Source organism: Akebia trifoliata, chromosome 11 (assembly GCF_017979445.1).
Source record: "Akebia trifoliata isolate Shusen 1 chromosome 11, ASM1797944v1, whole genome shotgun sequence".
Taxonomy (NCBI): domain Eukaryota; kingdom Viridiplantae; phylum Streptophyta; class Magnoliopsida; order Ranunculales; family Lardizabalaceae; genus Akebia; species Akebia trifoliata.
In genome coordinates, this window is record NC_141385.1 from 17,178,418 (window position 1) to 17,196,469 (window position 18,052).

At 35.5% G+C, this 18,052-nt stretch overlaps 1 protein-coding gene across 1 annotated transcript; it reads left to right on the forward strand.

The window, feature by feature from the left end:
* Nucleotides 1–16,032: 16,032 nt before the first annotated feature.
* On the forward strand, nt 16,033–17,358 carry LOC147391064 (secreted RxLR effector protein 161-like). Its single transcript, XM_086458983.1, has 2 exons — nt 16,033–16,426; nt 17,234–17,358. Exons 1-2 carry the CDS (start codon nt 16,033–16,035, stop codon nt 17,356–17,358), a joined length of 519 nt encoding a protein of 172 aa, XP_086315109.1.
* The last annotated feature ends 694 nt before the right edge of the window (nt 17,359–18,052 follow it).

Genomic DNA, 18,052 nt, shown 5'->3' on the forward strand with positions numbered 1-18,052 from the left:
AATCGGGCTTTTTAGGCCCGTTGGAGAATTTCATCGAGCATTCGGGTATTCTTAGATACAAAGGCGGAGCGGTGAGGGTTGGACAAGTGGAGGATAAGTCAATCCCCTTTTGGTGGGCCTCCTAAACCATTGAGAGGTCTTAGGGGCTTCGGTTCGATCAAAATGTCATATTTCGATTGATTTGGGCTCCACGTGTTGGTAAATCGGACTTTTTAGGCCCGTTGGAGAATTTCATCGAGCATTCGGGTATTCTTAGATACAAAGATGGAGTGGTGAGGGTTGGACAAGTGGAGGATAGGTCAATCCCCTTTTGGTGGGCCTCCTAAACCATTGAGAGGTCTTAGGGGCTTCGGTTCGATCAAAATGTCATATTTCGATTGATTTGGGCTTTTGAGGCCCGTTGGCAATTTTTATTAAAAAATCTGTATTTTTTGGGCCCTTTCGAGTATGGGCCCGTTCAAATTGGGGTGTCTACAGGTAGGATATCTCACTGGGTTATTTTCGTCAGTTGGTTCCTATGCACCGCTCGAACCTCGTTTTGATCTAAGTATTGTACTTTTTCAATATTATTGACGAAAATGAATTCTATAATTTAGAAAAAAATAATTTAATATTCAATGAACTCAAATTGAGTTGATAAATATTAGAAAGTGGATATTTTATTTGAAAGATTGAAAATGGTAAAAATCGAAAAAAGGGAAAAAAATGATATGAAACGGTAAAATGTCAGAGTTACACCCGAGGGGTGATGTCTGCATTTTACATTGTTGTGTTGTGTGTAGGTTGGTGAACGGATACCAAGGGATAATGTTACTGGTTGCATGTTTATTTACTTTCGGTTAGCGTGAGACGTTGTTTATGTTTCCATTCTATTATTTATTTTAGACCGTTTGGCCACACTTGCATGGTAGGAAACTGGATATCCATTCTCAACCTTGTATTATTAATTTCTCTTTTATTTACAAAGAAAAATAATATATATATATATATGTAGTTATTTTGTGAGCTGTTAAAGGGTTTATGAATGCCTGAAGGAATAGTGCGTCATATCATCCGGAGTGGTGTATTATCCTAAGATGTACGGTAAGGACCACCAAGCTCATAAGTGGTATGGGACGCGTATGAGAGTGGAGTCACAACTAAAATCCGGGTTTATTCCTCAATATTTTTACCAGTGAACTTGTAATGCAAAGGTGGTCATATACGAATGGTTTGTATATTTAGGAATCACATGCACGCCTGATAGGCATAGACGATGATGATTAGTCAGTGATCACTAACAATCTATAGTAGTCAAATGTTCTGACACATCGAAAAGAGACCCATTGCTTACGGTCAAGCCAAATGGCCAGTCTGAGCCGGATAAATGGTTAACGAAGCGTGGTAAGTTCAGCGACCGACCACAAAATTAGGAAGTAAAAGTCAGAGACGAATTGTAACATCATGTCCCGACTGGAAGCAATCCAGCGTGAATCCCAACTCTCTAATTTCAATACTCCACTATCGTGTATTATGTATATGTTACCTTATTTTGGTATATAAGCTGAAATGCATATTTAATGTTTCCATTTGATCAATTAGATTTGCATAAAAAGATAATGTTATAGTGAGTACAACTGATCGATGTAATGTGAGTTTTAAAATATTTAGTTGCTAATCCCTAACTATATGTACTAGTTAATTGTAATTTTTTTTTGTAAAATTTCACATATTTTAAAATGATTCAGTATGTTTATTCGTTCATGTTAGGAGAGGTTATTGGCAGAAATTGTTTGCTTCCCTACTGGGTAACCATTGTTACTTACCCTTTTCTTCTATATTTTTCTTTAGTTTCAGATCCAAAACTTAGCGAGACAGGTGTAGAACATGAGTGAGAATCATCTGGTGGGTCAGATAGACAGCCAGAGTCCGTCACTTGGTGAGTATTGGATTTGTACCCCTTAGTGATATCGATTTATCCAAAAGTATTATAGATTTTGTTCTGAGCGTTAGGACTTTTGTTAGAGTGAGAAATTTTTGTATAATCCCATGTATAAATTTCTTCTTCTGCACTCTGATTTATCGTACGTTATTAGACGTATATAGGCTTCCGCTAGTACTATATTTTATTTATTTATATGCAGGATTATACGTTGTTTATCAGGTGTAGGTTGAACGCTTTGGAATGCTAACATAAACAGAGGAGACCATACTGAATTTTGAGGTGCCACCTAGTACCTCGATATCTGACATGGGGATTTGTGTTAGCATTTGGTGGGGCACCACAGATGGTATTAGAGCATAGCATTAGATCCGTATGGGATGTAGATTTGTAGTGTTTTATAGAATTGGCTGATACCACAAATATTAAATCGATAATCATAGAGTGTCACTAGGAATTCGGTATCCAAGCTCATCAGTAATTTCGTATTTGAATTACGAGTTCTTCTATGTTTAGATGTCTACAGAGCCTAGTAAGTGTAGGATAGTATTCTAGGTTCATTCTGTTAGTAATAAAAATGGTGTTCATTACTAGATTCCTTATTGTACTAGTAGTTAATGCTTCCGTGAAAATGATGTTAGCATGGTTCTGAGAAGTGTCTTGTTACGGATAAACACAAGCGAGAGGAGTGGACGAGCCAGAGGCCAAAATGCAACATAGACAAGATAGGTTCTGGATTAAACCACTGACCCAAAAGCATAACTAATGTCATTCATGAGACAGATGGTTAAGTGTCATGTCAAGTTCAGAGATGAGATATGAATAATACAACCACTATTACCTCAAAGTCAAATGGAAGGAGGGCAATTAGTATGTAATAAGAGACAAACAATTACGAAATTAGAAAATTCTTAGGAAAAATAACAATACGTGAGGAATGATTATAGAATGAGAGAATTCCCTAGCCCAAAGAACAGGTAAATCTAGGGATGTGATTATAGAATTTTCAACGATTACGTCCACCAAGATTTGGGGGCTTTTTCGATCTGATTGAGGTTAATGAGTGGGTTTTGAATACCTGAAAGATTTTGAGTACTATGTAATGCTCGAGAGATCAGTGGGTGACGGTAACTACATTCCAGTTAGATGGAGATGCTAGTTATTAGTAACGTTTTGAAAGGAATGTATTGGGAGATGGATCGTTCAAGTGGTCAGACTTCGAGATGATATTTCTCGATAGATTTATATTCGAGATTACTCAAGAAATCAAACACTAGGAGTTTTTGAGATTAGTGCAGGATAATCTATCACTTACACACTATGATATGATGTTCATTAGATTGTCACGATATGCGCCCGAGCTTATTCTAACAGATTTGCAGAAGGCCTGTAGATTCTTCAAAGGACTATAACCCTACCTAAGGGCTAGGTGGTCAATGATTGAGACTACCAATTATAGAGATACGATGAATCGAGCTTAGAGGGTAGAACGATGAGAGATGAAGTTACAGACCTCTGGAGGGCAAATTAGTCGACCTTAGACTTCTTTTCCTCCTAGATCAGATTTGGGCAAGAGGCCGATGTATTCGAGGCCAATCTCCTTCGGATCAGTGTATTCATAATATAAAACTCCTCCACTACTGAGTTGTAGAGTTTTCCATCACTAAGTTAGAGAGTAATTGGGGCTCCAATGATGCCAATAAGGCCAAAAGAATCAACAAGGTATGTTTAGAGCTTACAGACCCCAGTCTACCAACTGTCTACTCCATAAAGATCTACGAAGACAAGATTGTTGACATGTTACGCGTGTGATCAATTGGGACATATCAAGAGAGAATGTCCTCTATCACAGGCATGAGCAATGGTTATGACCCAGGAGAAAATACTTGTCTCCGACGAAGTTTTGGAAAGTACGATTTCTAATTATAATGTTAGAAATTGGAGTTCTATTCAATACTAGTTCTTCTAGATCATATAATTCTGCTGAAAGTTTGCATACTTGCTAGAGCTGTTCTTCCCACTATTCATTATTCTAGTATAATATTTAGAACGGATTAAACAACCAACCTTCCTCCTATCGCTTTCCACATTCTATGCTATCATCCCATCCTTATTTTTAACCTTACCCTTTTTCTAACGATTTGATATTTATTATAATTTGGAATTGTGAAGCTTCTGAAAGTGGGTGGAGTAGAAATTACTCAACTAATAGTAAGGGGGTGAATGAATGAAACTAATTCAGAACTAGAATGAAAAGGTGCAAGCTAATAAAAAAAAACTAACCGTGAATCAACTAGACTGCATTTTGATAATTGATAGACATGTGGTATGTGTAAGGATGGTTGTAAAATATGAGAAGGCAAGTGCGATTTATAAGACTAGTAATGTGACTATATAGCAAATGAAGGTATGGGTAATAACTAATATTGTATATTGTTGAATTGAGGAACTGGTGAAATTTGAAAAAATGTATCGTATAATTTTGAAAAAGCATGTGGTATGTAAAAGAAAAGAGATTTAGTAGAGTATAAGTTACGAGGTGGGTTGATGAAAAATGTGAGAAAGAATAATCTTATGAAAATGTTGCATGAATGGTGACTTAATAGAATTATGAGAAAATAGATGTAGGATTTATCCCCTTGAGTAAGATTTTAAATTATAAAGGTTATGATAGAGGTTTTGAGGAAATATCACAATAAGTAGAAAATGTAATATTAAATTGAATATAAAGATAGTAGTGTGCTTGCGGTAAGACTATGCATTGAGGAGTAATATTCACAACAATTATGAGTAAAGCATAATAGACGGTGTAATTGATGAGAGAAGTAAAGATGAAGAATAAAGAAGATGTGAAAGGATTGTGGTTGATAGACATTGGTGGGGAAGTGATACAAGGTGAATTGATTGTTATCTTATGATTATAAAATAATGGATTAGTTGGAGTATGAATTTAAATTAGAGTGATTAATTAATAAATGTGTTGGATTGACGGAATATGGGAGATATAAGCTTACGAGTTATAAATGAGATTGGCTTTGGATTAAGAATAGATGGTAATCAAAAATAGATGTTGTTTATTATACAATTCGTGTTAGTAGAATCACGACAAAACTCGATAAGCTATAATTTTTATTTCGAGGATGAAATTTTTATTAAGGGGGGGAGAATGTAAAACCCCGAGTTTTCAATTCGTATCTCGAAGAAAATAAATAGTAAAATTATAAGAAAATCTTGAAAGTGGGACTTAGGGGTAAAATTTTAGGATATTTCTGATCATTTTAAATGGAATCTGACCACACCATTAGATTCAAAATGATCGAAAAACATACTTTAGCCAATAAACATGCTCAAATGCGAGTTCGAATAGAAAACTTGCAAAATCCTCGATTATCGAGTTGGACCAGGTTAAAATAGTGACTTTTAGCCATAGTAAGAATTATTAAGATTTGATTACACCATTAGGTTCGTAACAAAAAATTATTAAACATGGACTATTTATTTATCATTTTTGGAGATCAGGAAGTCGAATTACCGTCAAAAACGAAAACGACGTCAAGTTTAAGGGTCACCACTATGTTCTTATTATGCATTTTCTTATTTTGTGATGTTGATAGATGTTTTCCATTTGAAAATTGTATATGTTACTTTAAATGATAGAAATGATAGATCGAAGTCAATTATAATTGTTTACTGAGTATGCTTAGACATTTATCATATGTTACATTATGAAAACTTGTACTATTTAATTATTTAGATGTTTACTCATGCATGTATGACTTGCTGTTACAACGGTGTTAATCCTATTAAGTAACATTCCTCTGTTACTCACCCTATCCTCCCCCTTTCAAATGTTATTGTAAAATTTTGAGTTTTTAATTTGTATCTCGAGAAAAAATAAATAACGAATTTTAAGAAAATCTTCAAAATGGGACTTAGGGGTAAAATTTTAAGATATTTCTGATTATTTTGAATGGAATCTGACCTTACCATTTGATTCAAAATGATCGAAAAACATACTTTAGCTGTAAGCACGCTCAAATTCGAGTTCGAATATAAAACTTACAAAATTCTCGATTATAGAGTCGAACCAGGTTAAAATAGTGACTTTTAGCTAGAGAAAAAATTATTAAGATTTGATTACACCATTGGGTTCGTAACGAAAAATTATTAAACATGGACTATTTATTTGTCATTCTTGGAGATTAGGAAGTCGAATTATCGTAAAAAATGTACGTTTTTGTTAAAGATAAAATCTGTAGAAATTGACCATATCATTAGATCCGGAACGAAAAATTAGACAAAATAAAGTATTCATTTGTCAGTTTTAAAGTTCGGATGATCAAGTTATTGTCGATCGAAACAATAGGCGAAATATAGATTTCGTCCCAAATTTTATATAAATAAATTTTTTAATATTTTTTTTAATTCATTATCTTCCCCAGCTGTTCAAAACCAGCCAACGCGTTAAAAAAGTTTATTTTTTTCTTCGAATTTTAACCTCAGATCTCTCACAAACGGCTCGCCGTTAACTTCCAACGTAGAAGGGAAAAACATCCGCAGCCTCGACATCTACAAAATCCACCCAAATTCCATTCGTTTTCTTTTCTTTTTTGTCCCATATCATCAAAAAACAGGCATATATATATATATATATATATATATATGAGGGCTTCGTTACTTTAACCTCGAATTTCATCAGTTTCGAGGTCCAATAGTCCTCCGTCACAGAAGGGAGAAAGGACGACGACATCGAAATCTTCGAAATCACCAGGTCAATTTTGAAAATCAGCCTTCTTGATGTACGAGTTATCTCGATATCCATGCTGATCACCTTGATTTTTGTGCATGCGCTTCGATCCTTTAGCCTAGATATTGTAAGGAACTCTCAATTTCTATTAGTAATTATAAATTGTGAAAATTACATTTAGGATTTTATTAAAAATTGGTGGTGAGTTTTCAAAAATATAGAATTCAATTGATTATTTCAAGTTCACGTCAGAACTTGCATGTTTGATATGTTTAATTATATTTTATAATAAAATATACGTGGGTAGGATATCTCACTGGGTTATTTTCGTTAGTTGGGTCCTATGCATCGCTCGGACCCCGTTTTAATCTAAGTATTATACTTTTTCAATATTATTGACGAAAATGAATTTTATAATTGGAAAAAAAATGATTTAATATTCAATGAACTCAAATTGAGTTGATGAATATCAGAAAGTGGATATTTTGTTTGAAAGATTGAAAACGGTAAAAATTGAAAAAAAGAAAAAATGATATGAAACGGTAAAATATCAGAGTCACACCCGAGGGGTGATGTCTGTATTTTACATTGTTGTGTTGTGTGTAGGTTGGTGAACGGATATCCAGGGATAATGTTACTGGTTGCATGTTTATTTACTTTCGGTTAGCACGAGGCGCTGTTTACGTTTCCATTCTGTCATTTATTTTAGGCTGTTTGGCCACACTTGCATGGTAGGAAACTAGATATCCATTATCAACCTTGTATTATTAATTTCTCTTTTATTTACAAATGAAAAGAATATACATATATATATATATAACTATTTTGTGAGCTGTTAAAGAGTTTGTGAATTCCTGAAGGGATAGTGCGTCATATCATCCGGAGTGATGTATTATCCTAGGATGTACGGTAGGGACCACCAACCTCATAAGTGGTATGGGACGCGTATAAAAGTGGAGTCACAACTGAAATCCGGATTTATTCCTCTATATCTTTACAAGTGAACTTGTAATGTAAAGGTGGTCGTATATGAATGGTTTGTATATTTAGGAATCACATGCATGCCTGATAGGTATAGACGGAGATGATTAGTCAATGATCACTAACAATCTATAGTAGTTGAACATTCTAACACATCGAAAAGAGACCCATTGCTTACGGTCACGTCAAACGACCAACCTGAGTAGGATAAATGGTCAACCAAGCATGGTAAGTGCAGCGACCGGCCACAAAATCAAGAACTAAAAGCCAAAGAAGAATCGTAACATCATGTCCCGACTGGGAGCAATCCAGTTGTGAATCCCAACTCTCTAATTCCAATACTCCACCATTGTGTATTATGTATATGTTGCCTTATTTTGATATATAAACTGAAATACATATTTAATATTTCTATTTAATCAATTAGATTTGTATAAAAAGATAATGTTATAGTGAATACTACTGATCGATGTAATGTGAGTTTTAAAATATTTAGTTGCTAATCCCTGACTATATGTACCAGTTAATCGTAGTTTTTTTTGTAAAATTTTACATATTTTAAAATTATTCAGTATGTTTATTCGTTCATGTTAGGAGAGGTTATTGGTAGAAATTGTTTGCTTCCATACTAGGTAACCATTGTTACTCACCCTTTCATTCTTCATTTTTTTTTAGTTTCAGATCCGAAGCTTAGCGAGACAGGTGTAGAACATGAGTGAGAATAATCTAGTGGGTTAGATAGACAGCAAGAGTCTGTCACTTGGTGAGTATTGGGGTTATATCTCCTAGTGGTATCGACTTGTCCAAAAGTATTATAGATTTTGTTCTAAGCGTTAGGACTTTTGTTAGAGCGAGAAAATTTTGTATAATCCCGTGTATAAATTTCTTCTTCTACACCCTGATCTATCATACATTATTAGATGTATATAGGCTTCCGCTAGTACTATATTTTGTTTGTTTATATACAGGATTGTATGTCGTTTATCAGGTGCAGGTTGAACGCCTTGGAATGCTAACATAAACAGAGGAGACCATGCTGAAATTTCGAAGTGCCACCTAGTACCTCGAGATCTGACATGGGGATTTGTGTTAGCGTTTGGCGGGTGTCACAGAGCTTTGGAAGAGCCCACCTATGAGGAGTCATTGTAGGAGGTTCTTGTAGAAGGTTATGTCGTGGATCTATAGCCTCTGTTAACTTGATAATTATTTTAGATGTTTAGTGGGTGGGTTGTAATGCATTTAGTAGGACTTGATTCATTTTTTGAGAAACTGTACTTGGGAGATGATTACAATGTTAAGGAATGTTGACGAATATAATTATGGTTGTTTAGCTTTCGATGCTTTGATTTAAGATTATTCAGTATAGTTTCCACTACATTTATTTTCATGTCATAGTATATTTGTCTGTATTTGGTCTATCAGGTTGTGTGTGTGTTTACCTCACACCTAGAGATCCTGACTGATGAGTCCTCGGGATTAGCGTTGGGATTTTAGGGTGTGACAGTTACTCAATAGGATAAACTCTATTCTAACAACTAGTCATAGATGCAACGTATAATAAAATTAAATAGTTTAAATAATGCAAGCTTTAATATAAAATAACATTCGGATAATGTCTAAACAAAAATAATGTCTAAGGTATTCCATATTACCCAAGAGAATAGAACATCAAGTATTCTCCTAGATTGACATGCTGCTTTTGGAAGTATAACCACGCATCACTCTTTCTATGTTTTCTACCACCTTTTTCTAGTAAATACAAATAATTTGATTTTATAATATATATACAAAGCAATGGTGATGCCCTCCTATTCCATCTATCTATCAATCAATCCATATATCATATATCCACGTGGTCATAAGAGCATGTGAGATGTTCATTTGAATATCTATCTATCATTTAATAGGCCTAAGTCATTACATACCCCTAGAGTCACTATCCCATCGGGAAGTTTGGTGATGAAACGGTTCTGAGGTGAACTAAATCTTACTTATATAAGGTCCCCAAATAATCACCAAGTAAAAAAGGATGGTCTTAGGATGGTCAAATTTCTAATGTCCTCTAAATAATCAAATTTGGTTCCCGAAAAGTTCGATGAAGGAACAAGTCCAGAAAAGAGTTTTCCTAATCAATATGGGTCGACCTATCAATCATCTTAGTATTGGGGAATGGTTTTGGTGGTTTTATTGCCTCGTAGGCTTTGTGCACACGCATTAGGATTTTTTGTCGAGATGTGAGTGGTTGAACAGCTTTACAGGAGTCTTCATGCGTCTTCAATAACAAACCGATTCGACACTCAACATTAGTATTGAGATTGACAAAATATGGAACTAACATTCAAAACTATCTTATGTCTTCAAGTTTGAGTTCAAGATTTCTTTTAGAAAGATATATTCCTCAAATTCATTATGTTGAACCCACGTTATTATTCACATTATCAAAATAAGCTAAACATAGAATCACATTAGCATAGAAAAAGTAATAGTTTTTTGGAAAATACATGAATACGTCAATTTATTATTTTACATATTACATTTATATGTAAAAATGTTCAATCATTATCAATATTAATATTACAAATATATTTGAAAAGCTTGCACTTAGATCACACTGAATCGTAAAATTTGATTTTAAATTGTACTTACGTGATCTGAGGATCCATTAGGACCCCTAGAATAACTAACAAAAACTGTAATTATTGCCCCACATGTGCCACTTGCAATGGTAGTGACTTGATTTCTGTGGTGGGTGGCGGTTACACAATGGCTTGCACACTGGTTCCCATCGCACAATCACAAACTTGCATAGTGAGTCGTTTTTCACATGCTTGGTTTGTGCCCACCGTGCTCGCATTGCTCTCATCTTTTTCCTGTTGGTTTTGGCTAAGAGGTTGATAGTAGAACACTTGTACACAATATAATCTACCAAACAAAATTATTATTTCCTGAACACAATCAATATGATCACGATTATACTAATGAAAAACATTTTAAATTGAATATAATAGGAAATATATAATTTAATGTACAAATCATAACAGTGTATCTATCTAATAACTCGAAATGATGAACGATTCTACCTTTACGATTTCTATTTTCCTTTATGCTCTCAAACTTTCACCAAGTGAATAAAACTAACCACCTCCTCCAATCAACTAAATCTTACACATTTAGGAGATAATTCAATGAAGCATAACAGGGAATGACACCTGATTTAACTGATCATATTTTGAGAAAGCTTTTCTTGCTACTAGGGTGATGTCTAGAAGGTGGGGGTGTGGCTGGAAATTTGTTTGATAAAGTTAACATATTAGCTAACTAGGGTTAGCTAACCATGGCTTAAGTTTAATTGCAACACATTGTATAAGCCATGGTAGGGGACCAGACATGTGTCTCACAAGAATCTAGTTGAGACACCTCATGGCAATGTGCCAAATGGTACCAATGAGTTATCTTGACTCTAGTCAACACTAGTTGACTTAAATAATTTGTCTTTATCTAATTACCTACTTATATTTATAAGTTAATTAATTACTTAAGTGGATTGTGGGGTCCATACAAATGGAAATACAGCTTTGGACTTTGGTAAAATTGGGTTGACCCATATGACTTTTCTTAGAAAATCTGAGTTCGGGACCCATGAACAGGTTTAATTAGTCTCGGACTTCGACCTGCGGATATTTCATTTTGAACAACTTTCTAAGGTCTATCTAATGGTATTATCTTTTCTTTGAAACTCCATTTCCCCATAGGTCTTGTCTTTACGGTGTTTTCCCACTTGTGCTTATTTTTCCGTTAATTTTTCAAGTCAACAATTCCAATTCTCTTTCAAATTCATTTACTAAATTATTTAATCCTTCGACTTCACGTACCTTATCAAACAAATTTCTTGAGATTCGTGGTGATTCTGATGAGTCGTCACAAGTTAGCTTCCTAGAAGAAAATTTTGTCCTCAAAATTTTAGTTCTTAATGTTTTCTTGTCTTTAATTCTTTAAATGAAATATTTTAATTATATTATTATTTTGGTATATGTTAAAAGGGTCTCGTTATTTGGCCAACAGTTTGGCAAACATTTTGGCAAACACTTTTTCAAAACATGGGTTAGAGGTCTTGGAATGGGCTGATTTTTGGTGAGGATGATCTCCTCTACGGTGAGGAGATCATCCTCACCAAAAATCAGCTCATTCCAAAACTTCTAGCCCTAGTTTACAAGTTGAAAAATCGTGAATCGTCCATTTTTTGTAAATCATTTTTGATGGGGTTAGAAGTTTTGGAATGGGCTGATTTTTGGTGATGATGATCTCCTCACCGTAGAGATCATCCTCACCAAACATCAGCCCATTCCAATACCTCTAACCCATGTTTTGAAAAATGTGTTTGCCAAAATGTTTGCCAAACTGTTGGCCAAATAACGCTACCCATGTTAAAATCTCTCTTTCTCTCTTTCTCTATGTGGTGGGACCCTGCGGTACCACCATGAGTCACCACACGAAAATCTACAGGGAATCCACATTTGCAGTACCATCGCACAAACAACTACATTAAGGCTTTCGTCGAATTTTTTTTCACTTTTTCCTTCCTCTCTTCATTTTTCTCCTCTCCTTTACTTGTCTTGGGGTACACTCTTATTCAAACCCTCTTTGCTGCCCACCATGATGTTCCTACAGTGTATTCTCTTCTTTCTCTCTGTAATCTTTCCTTTGATCTTTAGGCCAAATGCAAGCATCCAAGTAAATCGACTCGGTCTAGCCAACCGACACGTGATTCCTTGTCTCGATCTCCTCCTCCAATCCCTGATAGGTGCATTACCACTCAGTCAATAAGCTATTGTTAAGGGTTGTTTGTTTAGTCTTACCACGTTATTAGGATTTGTTAGATGTGAGCTATTTTTCTAGTTTCAGTTTGTTCTGTAAGGCTATAAAATAGCAAAGCTTGTTCTTCAATAAAGATAAAGTGATTTCTCCCAATTTTTCTATATATTTTTCATAAGCTTTTTTGATTACTAACATTTGGTATCGGAGCCCCATTACTAGGGCCTAGTTAAGATTAGAAGCAACAGTCTTCTACATGTGTTGTAATTGAAGTATGACGACAGAGAATTCATTTGTGCAGCCAACAGTTCTAAATTTTATGAGCACTATGATCATTGGGCAATGCTCAAGGAAAATTTCTTACGTTCAAAAGAGTACTGGGGCTTGATGGAGAATGGGATTCCTATAGCAACAGAAGGTGTTGTCCTCACGGATGCACAAAGGAAAAACATTGAAGATTAGAAATTGAAAGATTTGAAAGCAAAGAAATATCTATTTCAAGCAGTAGATCGTTTGATCCTGGAGACAATCCTCAACAAGGATACAGCGAAGAACATATAGGATTCTTTGAAGCAGAAAAATCAAGGTACAACACTAGTCAAGCGTGCACACATGCAAGCTCTTAGGCAGGAGTTTGAAATTCTCCACATGAAGATAGGAGAATCTGTGAATAAGTATTTTGCTCGAACCTTTACCATAGCCAACAAGATGAAAGTAAAGGGTGAGGACAAGGGAGATGCTGTTGTTGTTGAAAAGATTTTAAGATCTATGACTTCCAAGTTTGATTATATTGTGTGTTCTATTGAGGAGTTTAAGGATACAGACGACGCCTTAACCATTGATGAGTAGCTAAGCAGCCTACTTGTGCATGGACAACGCATTAGGTCTCATGTTGAAGAAGAACACATCTTGAAGATTACTCATGGAAATCAACTGGAGGAAGGGGTCGAAGCCGTGGAAGTTTAAGAGGAAGAGGAATGGGAAGAGATAGACAAAGCTACAACAAGGCCACGGTGGAGTGCTATAATTGTCACAAACTATGGAATTTTCAATGGGAATTTTCAAGCAAGGAGAAGGAGGCCAACTATGTAGAGACTCAAGAAGAGATGTTGTTGATGGCATATGTGGATATGAATAAGGCTAGTAGAGAAGATATGTGGTTTCTTGACTCAGGATGTAGCAATCGTATATGTGGGAAGAAGGACTACTTCTTGGATTTTGATGGAAGTTTTAAAGATTCTGCAAAGCTGGGCAACAAGGCAAGCATGGTTGTAATGGAAAAAGGGTAACATAAAGCTACAGGTGAATGGAATAACACAAATCATCACAGGAATATTTTATGTGTCGGAGCTGAAGAACAATTTGCTGAGTATGGGCAATTGCAAGAAAAAAGGCTTGCCATTTTGTTTCAACGTGGAAAGTGTAAGGTGTTTCATCTCGAGAAAGGCTTAATCATGGAGGAAAAGATGTCTTCGAATCAAATGTTCATACTACATGCTATGTCTCAACCTATATCATCTACTTGTTTCAACAAAGTTACAAAAGATATGGTGCAACTTTGGCATTGTAAGTATGGACACTTAAGCTTTAAGGGCTTCAAGAGTATTTAGCAGAAGAAGATGGTGAATGGTTTACCACAGTTTAAGTCTCTCTCGAGGCTATGCAAGGATTGCTTGGTAGGAAAGCAACAAAGGGACTCATTTCCAAAGAAGAGCACCAGGAGAGCTTCACAAATTCTTTAATTTGTACATGATGATATTTGTGGACCGATCAAGCCCATCTCTAATAGTAAGAAAAGGTATTTGATTACTTTCACTGATGATTGAGAAATTAGAAGCCTTTGCTATTTTCAAAAGTTTTAAGATTCACGTTGAGAAGGAAGCAAACTCGTTTATTAGAAGTTTACGTACTAATCAAGGAAGAGAGTTTACATCACAAGAGTTCACTAGTTTTTGTGTTGTAAATGGTATTCAAAGACAATTGACAACTACATACACGCCGCAACAGAATAGAATCGTGAAACGAAAGAATATAACTATTATGAGTATGGTTCGTAATGTACTTTTAGAAAAGAAAATTCCTAAATTTTTTTGGCTTGAAGCAGTCAACTAGACCGTGTATGTCTTGAATTGAAGTCCAACATTGGCAGTGAAAAATAAGACTCCAGAAGAAGCATGGAGTGGAGTCAAGCCTTCGGTTGAGTATTTTAGAGTTTTTAGATGTATTTCTCATGTTCATGTACCTGACAGTAAAAGAACTAAGCTGGATGATAAAAACTTAAGTTGCATTCTGCTAGGAGCTAGTGAGGAGTCGAAGGCTTCCATACTTTATGATCCAACTTCACAAAGGATCATAATAAGCAGGGATGTTGTATTTGAAGAAGACAAGAATTGGGATTGGGATAACAAGTATGAAGAAGCTATTGTGTGCAATTTGGAATGGGGTGATCGTGAGGAGGAAGCGGTTGTGTTTGATGAAAATGAAAATAGGAGTGAATCTGATCTTAATGCTGAGGAAGAAGAGGAGATTTTTTTCTCTGATTCTTTGAATGAAGAAAACTTTCTTTGCTCAAATGAAGGGAGGAATAGGAGACCACCAGTTTGGATAAGAGACTATGAAACAGGAGAAAGACTATCTGAAGAAGACAAAGAAGCTCATTTGGCCATGTTTGCAGTTGCTGATCTTATTCACTTTGAAGATGCAGTAAAGAGTGAGAAATGGAGGAGAGCCAAGGATGTGGAAATGGAAGCAATTAAGAAAAATGACATGTGGGAATTGTCAGAGTTACCTGAGGGAGGAAAGAAAGCTAGAGTAAAATGGGTTTATAAGACTAAATTCAATGAAAATGGAGAAGTGGACAAATGCAAGGCCAGGATTGTAAGAAGGGGTATACTCAGCAGCATGGAGTAGACTATACAAAAATATTTGCACCTGTGGCACACATGGAGACAATTCGCTTGGTGGTAGCACTTGCAGCTCAAAGAGGATGGACTATTTACCAGTTAGACATAAAGTCTGCATTTTTATATGGTAAGTTGAATGAAGAAGTTTTTGTAGTGTAGCCTTGTGGTTATGTGCAAAAGGGAAATAAACAGAAGGTTTATAAGTTAAAGAAGGCACTTTATGGGCTTAAGCAAGCACCACGAGCTTGGTATAGCCGTATAGAAACCTATTTCATGAAGGATGGTTTTGAGAAGTGTGACTACGAGCATACTTTGTTCATCAAGATAAGAAAAGAAGGCAAAGTATTAATTGTAAATCTGTACGATGATGGTCTCATTTTTACTGTAAATCATGAATTGATGTTTATATAATTTAAAATTTCCTGAAGCATGAATTCGACATGATGGATCATGGTAAGATGAGGTATTTCCTTGTTATTGAAGTCTTGCAAAGATCTGATGGTGTTTTTATCAGTAAGAAGAAGTATGCATGGGAAGTGTTGCAAAGGTTTGGAATGGATAGAAGTAATTCAGTTCATAATCCTATTGTCTCTAGCTTTAAACTCATGAAGGATGAAGGTGGAGTTAAGGTAGACAAGACTTACTATAAATAAGTTGTGGGTAGTCCCATGTATCTCACAGCTACTCGACCGGATATGATGTTTGTGGTAAGCCTTATTAGTAGGTATATGGAGAATCCTACTGAGCTTCATTTACAAGTCGGAAAAAGGGTGCTGAGATATTTGAAGGGAACAACTGGGTTTGGAATTTTCTATAGGAAGGGAAGAGATGATGAACTTGTTTACACCAACAGTGATGATGCTAGAGATTTGGAAGACAGAAAGAGCACTTCGGGTTATGTGTTTTTATGGAGTTTTGGAGCTATATCTTGGTCATCAAGAGAGCAACCAATAGTAAGTCTGTCTACCACTACCATGGAGGTAGAATTTATCGTTGTAGCTTCGTGTGCATGCCAAGTAGTATGGTTGAAGAGGGTGTTGGGAAAGCTTGGTCAGAATCAAGGTAAGTCAACTATTATTTGTTGTGATAATAGCTCCACAATCATACTTTCAAAGAATCCAGTAATACATGGTCGTAGTAAGAACATAGATGTACGTTTTCATTTCCTTCGAGAGCTCACAAAGGCTGGTACTGTGGAGTTGGTGCATTGTGGCACACAAAAAAATTGGCAGATGTGATGACTAAACCACTTAAGCTAGATGTTTTCTTGAAGTTGCGAGGGGCTATTGGGAATTTTTTCTGAAACTGATATAAACTGAGTGCTTGTAGCATTCAGTCACTATGTGAAAAAAGCCCATATTTGACGGTCTTAACCCGTCAAATTTTGAGAAATTTGATGGACCCTCCCGTCAAATATGCCCGTCAAATATTCTCTTGTATAATTTTTTTTTTTGACGGCCCTGGACTATCAAATTATTAGAGATGAATTTAAAAAAAAAAACAAAAAAACAATCCATAAAGTATGACCGTCAAATTTGGAGGTTTAACAAACAATAGCACAGCCCTCTAATTCACCAATCACAATGAACGAAATAATAATAAAAAAATCAGAAAAATAAAAAATAAAAGAAAAATCATAAAAGAAGAATATGATAGGCATCCATATTGACTGAAGAACAAAGATGAGAAAACTGAATTAATATTCATCAATTAATATCTTGAAATTGAAATAGACCCAACTTCACATTAAATCGAAGAAAAAAGAAGAGAAAATTGAATAACAAAATCTGAGTAAGAGGAGAACTACATCCTTGCTTGATCTGTTGTATTTCATGTGGCTATTAACAAGCTGGCCTGCTGAGATGGCAGACATGAGAGAGAGCTCCCCAGCAAGAATTGAACCAGCAACTATGCTGGCCAGGAGCATTGAATTTGATCTTGGTGAATCTCTGCTTGCACCCTTCACACCAAGTAGATTCAAACAAGTTGACTAAGATGCAAGTTGGGTCCCACCACCTACTGTACCAATCTGAATATCAAAAACAAAACAAAAGAGAATATGAATTAGTTCTCAAGAATTTGCAATTTTTGACAAAATGGGTTCATTTCTTTTTGTTTTTAAATTGGAAAGGTGACAATTTCTTTCATGGATAAGAGATTCTAGCTGACTCCATGTGAAAGAGAAGATGGCCTATGGAGAACAATCTGAACTTTTAATATATCTTAATTACTTTTTTATCAAAGTGGAGCAAATATTCTTTCACTGTTCACAAGAACAGGTCACATGATTCTTTCTCAGACCAGTTTTCTTTTTCTTCTTTTGGGAAAAATGAGTGAAACTGTAAATCTGTTCTGCCACGAATTTCCATTGTTGTCGGAGCTTCAGCACCTCCAACCAAGTCAAGGGACCCATCACCAAGTGAGTTAGCCACTCCAAGATTTGATATTTCACTGCCTCTAATGGAACTTATGTCACTTCCAACACTATCAAAAGAGAGTCTTCGAGCATGACCAGCTAGCCTACCATGCTCTGCTTCAGACAGAAGGTCCGCCCTATCCCCAGAAAGAAATGTAACCCCAGAAGTATTTCCATGAAATGGATCTCTTCCCGTAACACTGTTTTCTTTTCTGGCAAGCATTTCATGCTGCTCTAAAATAGAGTTTCCCATAAAAAGACCATTATCCTTA

What these genes read in the sequence shown, in the direction of transcription:
- LOC147391064 (XM_086458983.1), top strand. Translation starts at nt 16,033, where the DNA reads ATGTATCTCACAGCTACTCGACCGGATATGATGTTTGTGGTAAGCCTT. An exon ending in AAAGCTTGGTCAGAATCAAG is followed by an intron (nt 16,427 to 17,233) that starts GTAAGTCAACTA and finishes CTGAGATGGCAG; the next exon opens with ACATGAGAGAGAGCTCCCCA.